Source organism: Vidua macroura, chromosome 24, assembly GCF_024509145.1.
Source record: "Vidua macroura isolate BioBank_ID:100142 chromosome 24, ASM2450914v1, whole genome shotgun sequence".
NCBI lineage: Eukaryota > Metazoa > Chordata > Aves > Passeriformes > Viduidae > Vidua > Vidua macroura.
In genome coordinates, this window is record NC_071594.1 from 1250729 (window position 1) to 1263871 (window position 13143).

Genomic DNA, 13143 nt, shown 5'->3' on the forward strand with positions numbered 1-13143 from the left:
GCTGGGGCTGCCCCGGCGGCGGCGCGGAGCCCCGGCCGGGCGGGGGCCGGAGGGCGCGGGGAGGGCCCCGAGGTGGGGCCGGGCCGGGCCGGGCCGGGGTCCGGGGGGACCCGGGGCTGCGCCGTGGGCGGGGGCGAAGCGTCTGCGGGGCCGGGGATGCCCTGGGCCCCTCCTCGGCCGGGTGTTTGCCAGGCCCGGTGGGAGTCCCACGGCAGCCGCGCCGGGCGTTTGTTTTGGAGGAGGAAGCGCTCCTGGGCTGTTTTTCCCCCGGTTCGTCCCCTCAGGATGAGGGAAAAGCCCTGTTTAATGCACTAGGGTAATTTTTCTGGTCATCCAGGGCAACGCCCACAGGGACCTCGGCGGTGACTAATTCTGGTCTCCTGGCGATTGGAGAGGTGCAGCTCTGCTTCCTCCCGAGCTTATCGAACACAGCGAAGGCCCTGCCACTTTCTCTTCTTCTCCCTCTGACGGGGCTGCCTGAGGTGGCTTTTCACTGCTGGAATTTGCCTTGCTGAGGGTGTGGAGAGTGGAGCTCAGATCACTTGTTCTTAGGCCAGTGATGACCTTTGATTTGCAGTTTTCTCTAGCCGTGCAGTGCAGATGGTTTTAGAGCTCTCTGTCTTTTTTTCTCTGCTTTATTTGCTGGACTTCCACAGGGTTTTCTTATTTTTTTTCATGATTGTCTCCTACAGATGAACAGCAAACTCTTATTTTTAATCCCCTTTCTCTACTGTTTCTCTACTTCTTCTGGAGAGTTGCATGTCTCTGGTCACCTGCTTTCAAGGGAGATGGACCATTGTGAGGGTTCTTGTTTGTGCTGGAAAAGTTGTTCCTGACTCTTTCTTTTCACAGCTGCTTCATGCTGTCTCTGGCCACCTAAAGCTCTCCAGCTCCTGCATGTTTTTTTTGTATATCTTGAGAGTTGAACAGACAATGAGCTGGGTTAAATTTAGAGAGGAAAAAGCTATAGCAAAACTGAAACAAGGAACAGAAATCTGAAAAAAAATGTGCATGACTGTTTTTAAGTGGTTGTCCCGCATCACTGTGGAGACAAACCAATTTAACCTAACACTTTTCAGTATGAGTAAAGTTTTTGCTGCTGTCAGTTGATAACCTGAGTAGTGTCACCTGCTCTCCTGGGAGAGGTGTAAGGGGTCTGGCTGTGCCCCAGTCTGTAACACAACTCTGCTGGAGCTGGGAGTTTCTGCTGCTGCTGGAATTTCAGCTGGTGGCTGCAGGGTTTTACAGCTGCATTTGGAGCACTTGTTTCTTGTCGTTCTGTCAGCAATTCTCCAAATAACTTTCTCTTTCAAAGGAGTAGTCCTATGAAATAATCTTGCTTTGCTGATGGCAAATGAAATGCTCTTTAGGGCAGCAGCTGGAAACTTTTGATATCCTAAAATCTCATCTGTGTGTGTCTCGCCCCTTTGTGTTGCAGGATCTTATGGTTCTCCAGCCCAGCTGCTGCCTGCCCAAGACAATTCCTAGGCCACCCAACCCATGAGTGGGCACCGGAGCGTCAAGAGGCGATGTGGGGAGTCGCACCTGGAGGGCCCTGCAGGCTGTGGCCACGGCCCCAGTGCTGCCTGCGTGCTCAGCAAACTGGTGCAGCTGCCCACGCCGCCCCTGTCCAAGCACCAGCTCAAACGGTTAGAGGAGCACAAATACCAGAGTGCCGGACGGTCCCTGCTTGAGCCCCTCATGCAGGGCTACTGGGAATGGTTAGTTGGAAGAGTTCCAGCCTGGATTGCCCCCAACCTGATCACCATCATCGGACTGTTAATAAATATATTTACAACTCTGCTATTAGTATGTTACTGCCCAACAGCTACAGAGCAGGTGAGTTATGGACTCCTGACATTCTTTGTTTTGGCTGCTGTCACTGGTTTTGGGTGGGTTGTCGCTTTGGGGAGAGCTGGTTCTTGCTGTTCAGCCTGCAGTCCTCATCCTTGTGACCTGTTCTCTGTAAATGTTTGTGCCTCTCTGTGACACTGGCATGCGGAGAGAGCACGTGTGGATGCTGGAGTGAGACAATGGTTCCTGGGGCCAGCACACCCATATGGAGCAGGATCTGACCCCAAAGCAACCATGAGGGACCTGCTGCACAGAGCTCAGCCCTGCCAGGAGCTGGAGCAGTGAGTCTGCAGCTGTGTGGCAGGAGGAGTTGGTACCTGTTTACTTTCTGTGACCGGAGCAGGGTGACTGCCCCTCGGCTCTGCGACCAGAGTTGCCACACGAGCTGGGTGGGTTGGACATGCTGGGGCTGCACCAGAGCCAAGGCACTGAGCTCTAGAGTAGTGCCACTAAGATATCAAAGCTGGTGCGACCAAACCCAGCTTAGTGAGCCACAGGGACACCTTCCTGGGCCCCACAGGTTCTGTGTCCTGGCAGCTCAGTCAGGACTTTGGCACAGCGTGGTGCAGTTGTGTTCCTGAGCTGTGGCCATGGTGTGAGGGGGCCAGATAAAAGTCAGTGGTTTTATTCTTTGTTCTGAATGCTCTAAAAGCTCCTCACCTGCCCTGAGCAGAACTGTTTTAACCTGATTTCTGGGGTACAAAAGTCTTTTTGAAGCATTTCAACTTCCCTCTATCACCAGTTACCTCATAAGGCACTTGGAGACTCATTTTTGTACACTGGAAGAGTTTTCACTTGAATGTTGAATCTTGAAAGCTGCTTTTATGTGTGTGCACTGAGAAAGGGAGTTACTTGGTATAGAAATGTGTTACATACCAAAGGGCTGGGAATGTCTCAAGAGTTCCAGCTTTTAAAACATCTAACTCCTTCCTAACCAAGTCTCCCAGCTGAGGTTGGGAATCCAGCAGGACACAGTTTGTTCCCCACCATACTCCAAAATCTCACGTAGTTGGCACAGTCAGCACTGCATCCCTGCGCCACGTATAACATGGGAAAGGGATGTTTGCCTCTCCTAGAAATCTTTTGAAATAGATTGTTTCACAATAACCTGTGGAATTTGGCAGGTGTAAGATAAACAGTGACTATTCAGTTTGAGCAGGGAATACTTGGAGCAGCTGTGCACAGCCTTTTCCAGGCTGTGGCATTGTGGTGTGGGTTGGTTTAACTTTTGTTTGTTTCTGAGCAGGGTTACATGGGGGCTCAATCCAGTCTGATAGAGAGACTTCAGCTCTCAGGAACCCAGAGCTGGTTTGGGTCACTAAACCAGAGGAGAATTTAAAAATTGGAGAACAGTTGTATCTTGGTTGGTAACTAAACTCCTGAAGTGCCCAGGAAGCTGCACTCAGAGCATCAGAAATTCAGTGTTAGCTGCAGGCTGCTGTATGAAAGCACTGTTTGGTGTTTAACAGTTTGAGAAGTACTTTGTGTGAGGTGAATGAGATTTTCTCCTCACTTGAACTGGAAAATAACTTAGTGCTGAGGCAGCTTTTGGCCTGATCTGATTTGCTACATGGCACAGTATGACCAGGGAGGTGCTTTTTAAGTGTCAAGGAACTGTGTGGGGAAGAAAATGGGGCTCTGAAACTCCAGGAGCAGAATTTCTCCTCCTCCCCCCAAACCACTATTGATTTCTGATGTAAATTGTCTCCTCCTTGTAGCTCAGCCTTAGTTCCGCTTTCTTTCAAGAGTGACTCCTCCCTTCCTGTTGCTGAAAGGTGCAGCCAGGGCAGAGCTGTAGCTCAGTGCCTTGTGCAGCCAGAGGGTAAAGGAGATGCAAATACTTCCTGCTTAGCTGGGAGAACCCAGCTGGAAAAGTGCTGACTGATGGAATGGTACTTGAGCTAAAAAAAAAAAAAAAAAAAAAAAAAAAAAATTCCCTGGATAAGGAGAGAGCTGTGAAATCTTACTTGGATATAAATAGGTCTAAGATGGAAACACCTACACTGCTCATGAAAGGAGCTTTTAAGAAATGAGAGCCAGCAGATTGATTTTTAAGTTTATAGAGAAACCTTCAGGGTGATGCAATTTAACTTAACTGTGGCAGATAAAATCTGTACATGAGGGATAAAAATGGGAGGGGATTGTATGGCATCAGAACCTTGGCTAAAAGTGGTGCTCTGCTCTTGGATGACACATTTCCCCTTTCTCACCTTTTGCTGTTTGTACAGACAGCACTGAAAGCACATCACAGTGGCAGCTTTTGGAGCAGAATGAAGTGTTTTGGTGAATGGCAGGAGCAATGCAAGTTGTAGAAGGAAATATATTTAAGTTGATGTGCTACAAATTAGTCATAGTTGGGTTGGCCAAAACCAGCTGGACTCTAGGGCTTTATGAGAGGCAGGTCAGCTTGATTAAACTGCATTTGGTTTTTCTTGGTGTGGTCTGTAAAATGAAGCTGCTCATAAATGCTCACTTCTATAAAGTGTGTCAAATGTGAAGATTGCAAAATAGCCAATAATATCTGATTTATGGATGTGTAAATGGAGATGGAGTAATGGCAACTCCCTGGCTTTTGTGTTCTTAATGGCTTATGCTTCAAAAGGCATAAAAAAGCTTGGATTGTAATCTTTGCTCTAGCAGGGCTTTGGCATTGTTTGTGTTTCTGTCAGAGTAGAAATTGTTATCATGGATGTGGCCATTAAGGATTCTTAAGGTAGATTTGGCAAAGCTGCTGGTGCCTCGTACTGGAGGGAACAGTTGGTGGTGGAGGGGCTGTGCTGCAGAGCTCCAGAAATGTTCTTGGACTCAAAGTCTGGGCACTGGCAGTGACACAGCTCTCAACTGGTGGAGGAGTGGTGAAGATGAACACTGGTGAAGTGTTTGTGACAAAGTTGGGGGCTAAAAGTTCCCAAGTTCCTGAAATCACTGGGACAACTTGCATGTATTTAACGAGGACTTTGTTGTGCTCTGCTTTGCAAATGTAGTATTACAATTTTTCCAGCTGTACAGTGCAACTTCCTACTTTAGAGCAGGGGCTGTAGCTATTAATCTGTCACTGGTTTATTTACATTCCACATGTAACAACCCATTCTGTCTGTCCTTGCAAGGACCAGCTGCAGAAAGGTCCCTGGGAGAGGAGGACATACGTGCAAAGAGAAAACTGATTTGTCAGGCTGTGGAAGAGCTGGCTTTCTCTTTTTTGAAGATTATTTTAAACCTTATTGTGATTGCCTTTCTCTCTTAGGCACCTCCCTGGGCATACATTGCTTGTGCTTGTGGCCTTTTCATCTACCAGTCCCTGGATGCTATAGATGGAAAACAAGCAAGAAGGACAAATAGCAGCACTCCGTTAGGAGAGCTTTTTGATCATGGCTGTGATTCATTGTCCACAGGTATTGTTGTCATTTTTAATTGAAGTAGGAGGATTAAATTACTCTGTTTCAGGGATCAAATCTGCAATACAATAAAAAGCTTCTTTACTGAAGAAAGGACAACTGATAGTGTTGAATGTATCACTTTCAACCAAGAAAGTCACCTTTCTTTCCATAGAAGAGTGCTCTGAATCAGCTGAATGCCTTCTCTTGTATTACATTGAAAACAAAACTAAGCATGTGACTAATTCAACCTGAGCCAGGACTTCTATATGATGCTTTAGCAGAGTCTTGGTTCTAAAATATTTCCTGTAAGAAATTGTCATAATAATGTGCTGTATTATTTCATATTGACTTGATACAGAGTGATACCAAGACAGGTCTAAGCCTGTCTAAGTGGGACTCAGCAAGTCAGAGTTTAAGATTTGAATCATCCAGGTCAGTTCCTGGGTAGGTGAAGTTCATTGAGCCAGCCTGAAGTTTAACCCCATTGCAAAAATATCATAAAATCGTAGAATATCTTGAGTTGGAAGGGTTCCACAAGATTGAGTCCAACTCCTGATTGTGTGTTTTGGGTTCCTTAAATTCTTGGGCTTTAAATTTTAGGAATTCTTTTTCAGAGTTGTATATGGAAAGGGTGGAGGGGAAAGCTTAGATATGTTATGCATCCTGAATGTATCCAGACCTTCAATTTTCTTAATGCCATCAGAAAAATTCAGAAGACAGGGAAAAATGTCTGGCAAATGCAGAAGAAAACCCCAAAACTTGCTGGAGGCTGCAGCTACTGAAATTGCTCAAGTCCCTTAATGACATTAGGCATCACAGGGAATAAAAATGTAGGAGACTTAGAAACCCTTAATATTGATGACTTCTAATTACTGCTATGGATTGAAATCTATGTTGTGCAGCCTGTATATTTTTAAGTGGAAGCGTTAATCTCTTATGTGTTTGAAATAACCATGCCAGGATAACCTTCCCACTGTCCCTCCTCTGGGCCCTGTTGTTAGCTTTGCTTCTGGTGAGGATGCTTACACACATCCACCCTTTTCACTCTGTGACTGATTTTCTCCTGCAGTCTTTGTGGTTTTGGGAACTTGTATTGCTGTGCAGCTGGGCACCAACCCTGACTGGATGTTCTTTTGTTGTTTTGCTGGGACATTCATGTTTTACTGCGCGCACTGGCAGACGTATGTCTCGGGGACACTGCGCTTTGGCATGTAAGTACTTGGCTGAGAAAAAGGGAAAGGCACCCTGTTCTCCTGAATTGCAACTTGTGTGGCCATAGTGCAGCTCCTCAGAGCAGTAGCAAATTGTTTTTATCCATAGTGACACACTTAGAGCTTCTGGCAGGTGTTGGCTCTGTAATTAATAGTGAATGTCCCTTAGCCTGTGTTAGGAATGGTAAAAATATAATTTTGGCCTGTTAGTTAATTAGAGCTTTTGTTGTGATGTAAAGCTAAATAAGTAATGGAAAGTACCTGCTATTTTATCCCAAGACTGGAATGCTTTGGTCAGATGGTGGCAGTCTGGCTTTAGCATTCGTTAAACTCTGTCTTGATACTGCTTGATTGTGATGTGTAGTTATTCGTTAATATTAACCATAATCCTTAAAATATACTGTATTAATTGCCATTGTGCCTCCAGTTTAAAGATTGGAATCCCCTTTGGTTAGTGCAGATCACGGTTCTGTCAATAAATGGAACCAAAATTGCAGTGCCAAGAAGGTCTGGAGCAGAAATCCTGTTTCCTGCTGGATGAGGCTGGGTGGGAGGTGCAACACAAGGGCTTGGTGAGCTGTGGGATTCTCTAACCTTAATGGGAAAATAAATGTATTCTATGTTGAGAATTTATTCTGTGTTTGCATTCACAGAGTAAACACATTTCAAATAAATGCACTGGAGAATTTTTTTTTTTTTTTTTTTTTGTATCTGGAAACTGAAATTTGCCCTTAGTTTGTGGGGTTTTGAAACAATTCTAAAACAACTACATACAGATGTCTAAAAACTGTTATTTGTGGTCTATAATCTATCTATAGGTACCCAGATACTGCCTAAACAGTACAACTGTGGGCCTCTTGTATATGACAACTTTTATTGGCAGGATACTGTTTCAATAATGCAGATGCTCTTGAGAAACTTCTGTATTTCTGCTCAAAAATTTAAGATGGTTTTAAATGATCAGTTTTAAATGTCTGTTAGAGGAAGAAAATCTAGACTTCTGTTCCAACTGTGACTACGCTAAAGCATATTGACTGAAACGATCCCATTCTGGTATTTAAATCTTTAAAATAAGACATGTGGCTCAAAGAGTTTCCTGTTTTAGGGGTCTCACTTTCATGCTGTACCAGAAGTCTGAATGCTTTTAGCTCCCTTTGAACTTTACAGCGCCCTGATAATCAAAGATTTCTGGATATTGATCAAAGAACACAAAAGCCTGACCTTGACATGTGCTTGACTTTACAGATGGAAGTATCAACCTCCCCAAACTGCTGCTGTGCTGCAGAGAAGTGTTTGGGTCAGTGCTGGTGTTGACTGGGACATTCCTTTAGGAGGAGTTTGTATTTTGGAGGCATTTTTCAGTAAATTTAATTTTTCTGCCTGGCCTTATAATAATATAAGAATGTGGTGACCATTAATATGTAGCTAATTCAGATAAGGCAATAAGCACCTAAATGTGTGTATCATTAATTTAGATAACACAGCACTGTGTAGTAAACATATTTGTTCCTTCGTTTGCCCTCTGTCACAAGGTTAATAGACTGTCATAAGCCGATGTTCATTTTAATGCATAAACCATGAGACTATTTATCCAGTTAACAGATTCTCACTGTTTGACACTTTTTTTATGAAGCTTTCATTTCACTAATCTAAAACTGAAAAAAAGGTATTTTATCAACCCTTTCAGATTCACTGCAGTGCACAGACTTAGATATCCTTAATCCTGAATAAGTGGGATCAGAGACAGCTGTTCAAAGAAGTCAAAAAGATCCTTACACACAGAAGCTTTTTCCTGTCTGTATCCCATATGTTGTGGCTCTCAAAAATCCTGAGAGAGAGGGTGTAGTAGTGATGTTTTAGGGAATGTGACGGTGTTTTTGACTTGCCTTAATTCTGAAGCAGCAGGAAAGAGTAGACAGCTGGTTATCACTTACTCTGTTTGTGATACATCCAAGAAATGGTATTTCAGTGCAGGAGAACTTGATAATGAAATGGCTTGGAGAAGAGCAGAGGGTGCTAAAGGGAGAGATTGTATTTCTCTTCTTTGACACAGGCCTAAAATGTTGAGTTATAGAATCAGCCTGTCTTGCTGGAAAAGTCCATCTTTAAAAAAACAGGGAAATTAGTGTATCAAACAAAGTGTGTGCTTGTGGAACAGTGTGTACTTTGTGTATGGGGAAGGGATTGCAGCTCCAGGAGCAGCTGAGGGAGCTGGGAGGGCTCAGCCTGGAGAAAAGGAGGCTCAGGGGGGACCTTCTGGCTCTGCACAACTGACAGGAGGGGGCAGCCTGGACGGGGGTCAGGCTCTGCTGCCAGGGAATAAAGGACAGGACAAGAGGAAATGGCCTCAAGCTGCAAATTCCTCCTGATGTCCAACCTGACCCTGCACCAGGGAAGGGTCAGGTTGGACATCAGGAGGAATTTCTTCCTAGGAAGGGGTGGTCAGGCATTGGAAGGGGCTGCCCAGGGAGGTCTGGAGTCCTCATCCCTTCCCAAGGAACAGCTGGATGCAGCGCTCGGGGCTGTTGACAAGGTGGGGATCAGTCAGGCTGGGCTTGTTGATCCTGGAGGGCTTTTCCAACCTTAACAATTCCATGATTGTCTCTGGTGTCACTGCACCAACCTTGACAAGTCCCTGAAGCTGAGCAGAGCATGTCAGATTGCAGGGCAGGATCAGTTCCCCTGAGGGAGGAGGAAGTGGGATCCATTCTGTGAGATTTCTACAGATTCTACAGGTGGAGGAGGAAAACTTTGTTCAGTTGGGCCCAATTACTGAATCCCTCAACTGTGTAGGTTATCTTCTCCCTAACAGCTGTGGGGGTGTCCCTGTGCTACTCCAGGATTTAGAATAATCAGTTCAGTCAATAAAGTTCTGTGACCTGTCTCCATCTTCAAATGATCACATAATTCCATTAGATCCTGGCAACCACTTTACTCTTCAAAAAGCAATTGGTGTTGATTGAACAGCTCAAATAGCTAGAGGTCAGTATTGCTTAAAAATTCCCCAGGAGGAGGCAGGAAGTGTCTCAAGGCAAGTGGGGCAGGCTCCAGGAAAGTCACTGTAACAATATCAGCAGTGCAAAGGCAGCAGGGAACAGCAGGGATAGAGTTAAATGCAGAAGTTTTACTTAAAACACCTGATCTGGGGATGATCTTACAGAAGAACAGGAATACTCAGCACATTTGAAAAAGAGAAAGGTGATTTTGAATGGCAGAGAGACACTTAGTATTGAAGCAGCCCAAATAATGACTTGGCTCTCCTGACCTGGTTTCCAGCACAGGAGCTGGTTTGTCTGGGTTGTGGATTTGCTGTGCTGCAGCACAGGATGAGCTGAGTCATGTATTGGGGCAGCTGTGCCATCACTGGGGCACCTCTGCTTTGGAAACAGATCATTTTTTTCCTGCATATCCCAAAAATCAAACTGGCAAGCTGTGATGGACTTCCATGTGTCCTTGTGGAAGCAGATGTGAGGTATTTCAGGAACATGCTGCAGAAAACAGATCATTAGGGAGTATGGTGCACAAAACCTGAAAGGATTTTCTTGATGTTTTCTGGAGCCCAGGTGTGATCACCTGGTTCTTCCCCAATCCAGGGTTATCCCACTTGGATTCAGTAGTGGTCCTGGTGCGTGCAGGAAGTGCAGGAGGAGAGAATCAAGTGTGTGCAGGCTCAGGATGTTCCAGCTGCTCAAGGTCAGAGCACAGCCTGACTGCAGGGGCTGTCCCACATGCAGGGGGCCATCTATCCCTGTCAGAGCTGGATTCTGCAGCACAGCTCAGAATCACAGAACCATGGAACTGGTTTGAGTGGGAAGGGACATTAAACTCATCCTGTTCTACCCCCTGCCTTGGCCAGGGACACCTTCCACTATCCCAGGTTGCTCCAAGCCCCAGTGTCCAGCCTGGCCTTGGACACTTCCAGGGATCCAGGGGCAGCCACAGCTTTTCTGGGCAACCTGTGCCAGGGCCTCACCACCCTCACAGGGAAGAATGTCTTCTCAATATCCCATCTAACCCTGTCCTTTGGCAGTGGGAAGCCATTCCCCCTTGTCCAACCTGGTTGTTCCCTTAAGAGACATGAGACACAAACTGCTCAGGTAAAGTCCTGGTGCATTTGTTCATGATGGAAGTGCTGGAGGTGCTGAATCTTATTGAAAAAACCCAGTGGGCACTGAACACTCAAGGGTCCATCCAGAGACATGAGGGGGCTGCTGTACCATGGTCTCCAGCATTTCTCCTACAAGTTACTGCATTATCTGGTTTATTACAACCTTTTTTAATGAAAATACTGTAAGTTGGTGATGGTAGGAATTATATATGTGTGTAAATATAGACACAATGAGATGGAAATTAGTTTCCAAGGAGGCTTCACAAAGGAATATCATAAATATGAGAGGAAGAATCAGTTTTTACCGCCTTTCATGTAACTGAAAAGTTAAAAATGGTTACTTTGCTGTGTGAATAATAATCCCCAGAGAAAGCAAAATAATTCAGGCTGCTGAACAAAACAGCCTTTCTTGATGACAGTTGGAGAATTTGGGAAAACATTCCTGTTCAGTGACTCCGGAGCAGCTGTACAGGCCCAAGAGCCTGTGGGATAATGGGTTGGTTCACCTGAGCTCTATCACCACTGCTGCCACTAAGGTCCAAAGGAGAGGTGAGGAAATGGGAGGTTTCAGAAAGCTAAACCAATCTTCCTCTTCAGCCTCAGCAGAGGAGGAGTTGATGTTCTATCTTGCGTAGACACCACACACCAAATACTGAAATACAGGGATGGAAACCTTCCAAGTCAAACTTTAGCACACTGAGTTCTTGCTCCTGGGAACAGCCTCAGGATCTCCACTCTGAGATAAGGCATTCATTCCCATGATTGTAGAGCTTAAAACTTTCCAACATTTCTTGGAGAACTTTTACACCCAGGTTATTTACAGAGGAGAGTCTGAGGCTAAGGAATGTCAGGAGGTGTTGGGCTCTCTGTACTTGCAAGCAGGATGTGTTGAAGTGTCTTTGTGGTGGGTGTGAAGTTTGGTGCTGGTAACCTGCACCTCCTGCTCTCTCAGTCACACTGGCAGCGTCACAGAAACCTGTGCAGCTGATGAGGGCTCACGGAAAAGGTGAGGGTGGTTTCCACATCCTCCTCCTCTTCCCTCCCACAAGTCCTTCAACAGCATTTTCAGCCACGATCCCATTGGTCATGTGTGGAGATGCTGCTCCTGATTGTTCTGATAAATCCTTGGAGTCCTCACTGCTCTGTGAAATAATGAACTGCAACGTAACAAGCATATGGCTACTGCCTGACCTGTGCAACTTCTGTGTACCTCTGTGAGCAGCAGGAGGAAAAATTTACATCCTGGATGTGTATAATAACAAGGAAGGGGGCTTATGGCCCATTTTTAATATTATTTTTCCCTTTAACGTGAATTTCCTGGTGCTGGAAATAATTCTAATTCATGTTCTCATTTTTTCTGTACAGTTTGCTTTATTCACACTATTGTATTTCATTGCATCCAAGTGAAACTGCTGGATTGGAATGAGTTAGGATAAATCTCTAATTACTTTATAACAAAGCACTTGCACTTCTGGCATGTGACTCTCAGCCTTTCTTTCTCTTGTGTTCTGATTTTGAACATTCTTTTCTTGCTGCTGTGGTTCCCTTAGAAAAACAGTCCTTTGTCTCCTGCTCAGATTCCCAGTTCATTGCTCAGCCTTAGTAATCCCACTTGCACGCTCAGTAGATATGGGCAGGACAGATGGAAGAATCATCATTTTCCAGACCAGAGTATTAACTGGTAGATGGATCCCTGTAAGTTTTCCAGTCCCATAACTTCTGTTTTCTGATGAGGCAGGGGTGTTTTTCTTGTCTGCTGTGATTTGAGACTTTTTCATGGAGTTTTGTGTGTTGGGAGAGGAAGAGGAGCATGGTGCATAAACCTCCACCATAGTTTCACACAGCCTTAAAAAGCTGTATTAGATCAGCTTTGTTGCTAATGATTTACTTGATTTCAGGGCCATCTCCAGAGTAAGTGTCTGTTTCCTGTTGTCGTTGGATCATTTTCTCAGGGTATCTCTCCATTTGAATTCAGTTTGGGTTCCCTGTTAGCACAAGGAAGGGACTGACCACAGCTGTCTCTGAGCCCTGAGCCAGTGGTGGCTCTTCAATTGTCTAATGATTTCTTTAGTCAAACATGGTCTTTTAAGAATTGCCCATGGAATACACTCAATAAATTAGCACTGACAAGGGAATATTCTGGATGCAGCACTAATCCCCCATGTGTTAATTGCCTCCAGACTCAGGAGCCTGACAGGGTTCCCAGCAGAGCGGGCATAGGGATTGTCAGTGCCAGCATCTCCATGGAGTGAAGCACATGCCAAGGTCAATGCCCCTTCTTAAACTTCCCAGATGATGTTTAAAAAATGGATCCATGTCTGAATTACAAATATCACCTAAAATAACATAGGAAAAAAGGAATAGAAACTGCAGCTGTTTTGAAGCACCAAAGTGGCTGTGGGGGTTGGACATGGGGATTCTCTTCTTGTATTCCCTAAAATACCAACTATTACCTCTCCCAGTTATTTACTGTGTTATGTGCTGTGATAATTAAACTGAAAATGTTTATCAGGCCGAACTTCAGTGGCCCCTCTCCTCAGGCCTGGTGTCTGCATATCATCACTGCACCTGAGCCCTGCACTGGGGCCGCAAT

At 45.2% G+C, this 13143-nt stretch overlaps 1 protein-coding gene across 7 annotated transcripts in view; it reads left to right on the forward strand.

Moving 5' to 3' along the window:
• CEPT1 (choline/ethanolamine phosphotransferase 1) overlaps window positions 1-13143 on the forward strand; it is a 32574-nt gene that overhangs the window by 990 nt on the left and 18441 nt on the right. For 3 of the 7 annotated variants that reach the window (XM_053997879.1, XM_053997877.1, XM_053997878.1), the window contains exons 2-4: window positions 1439-1839; window positions 5099-5246; window positions 6301-6442. In XM_053997879.1, the coding sequence (XP_053853854.1) occupies window positions 1501-1839; window positions 5099-5246; window positions 6301-6442 (629 nt within the window). In that variant the 5' untranslated portion in view covers window positions 1439-1500. The other 4 variants (XM_053997882.1, XM_053997880.1, XM_053997883.1 and 1 more) reach the window with 4 other exon arrangements.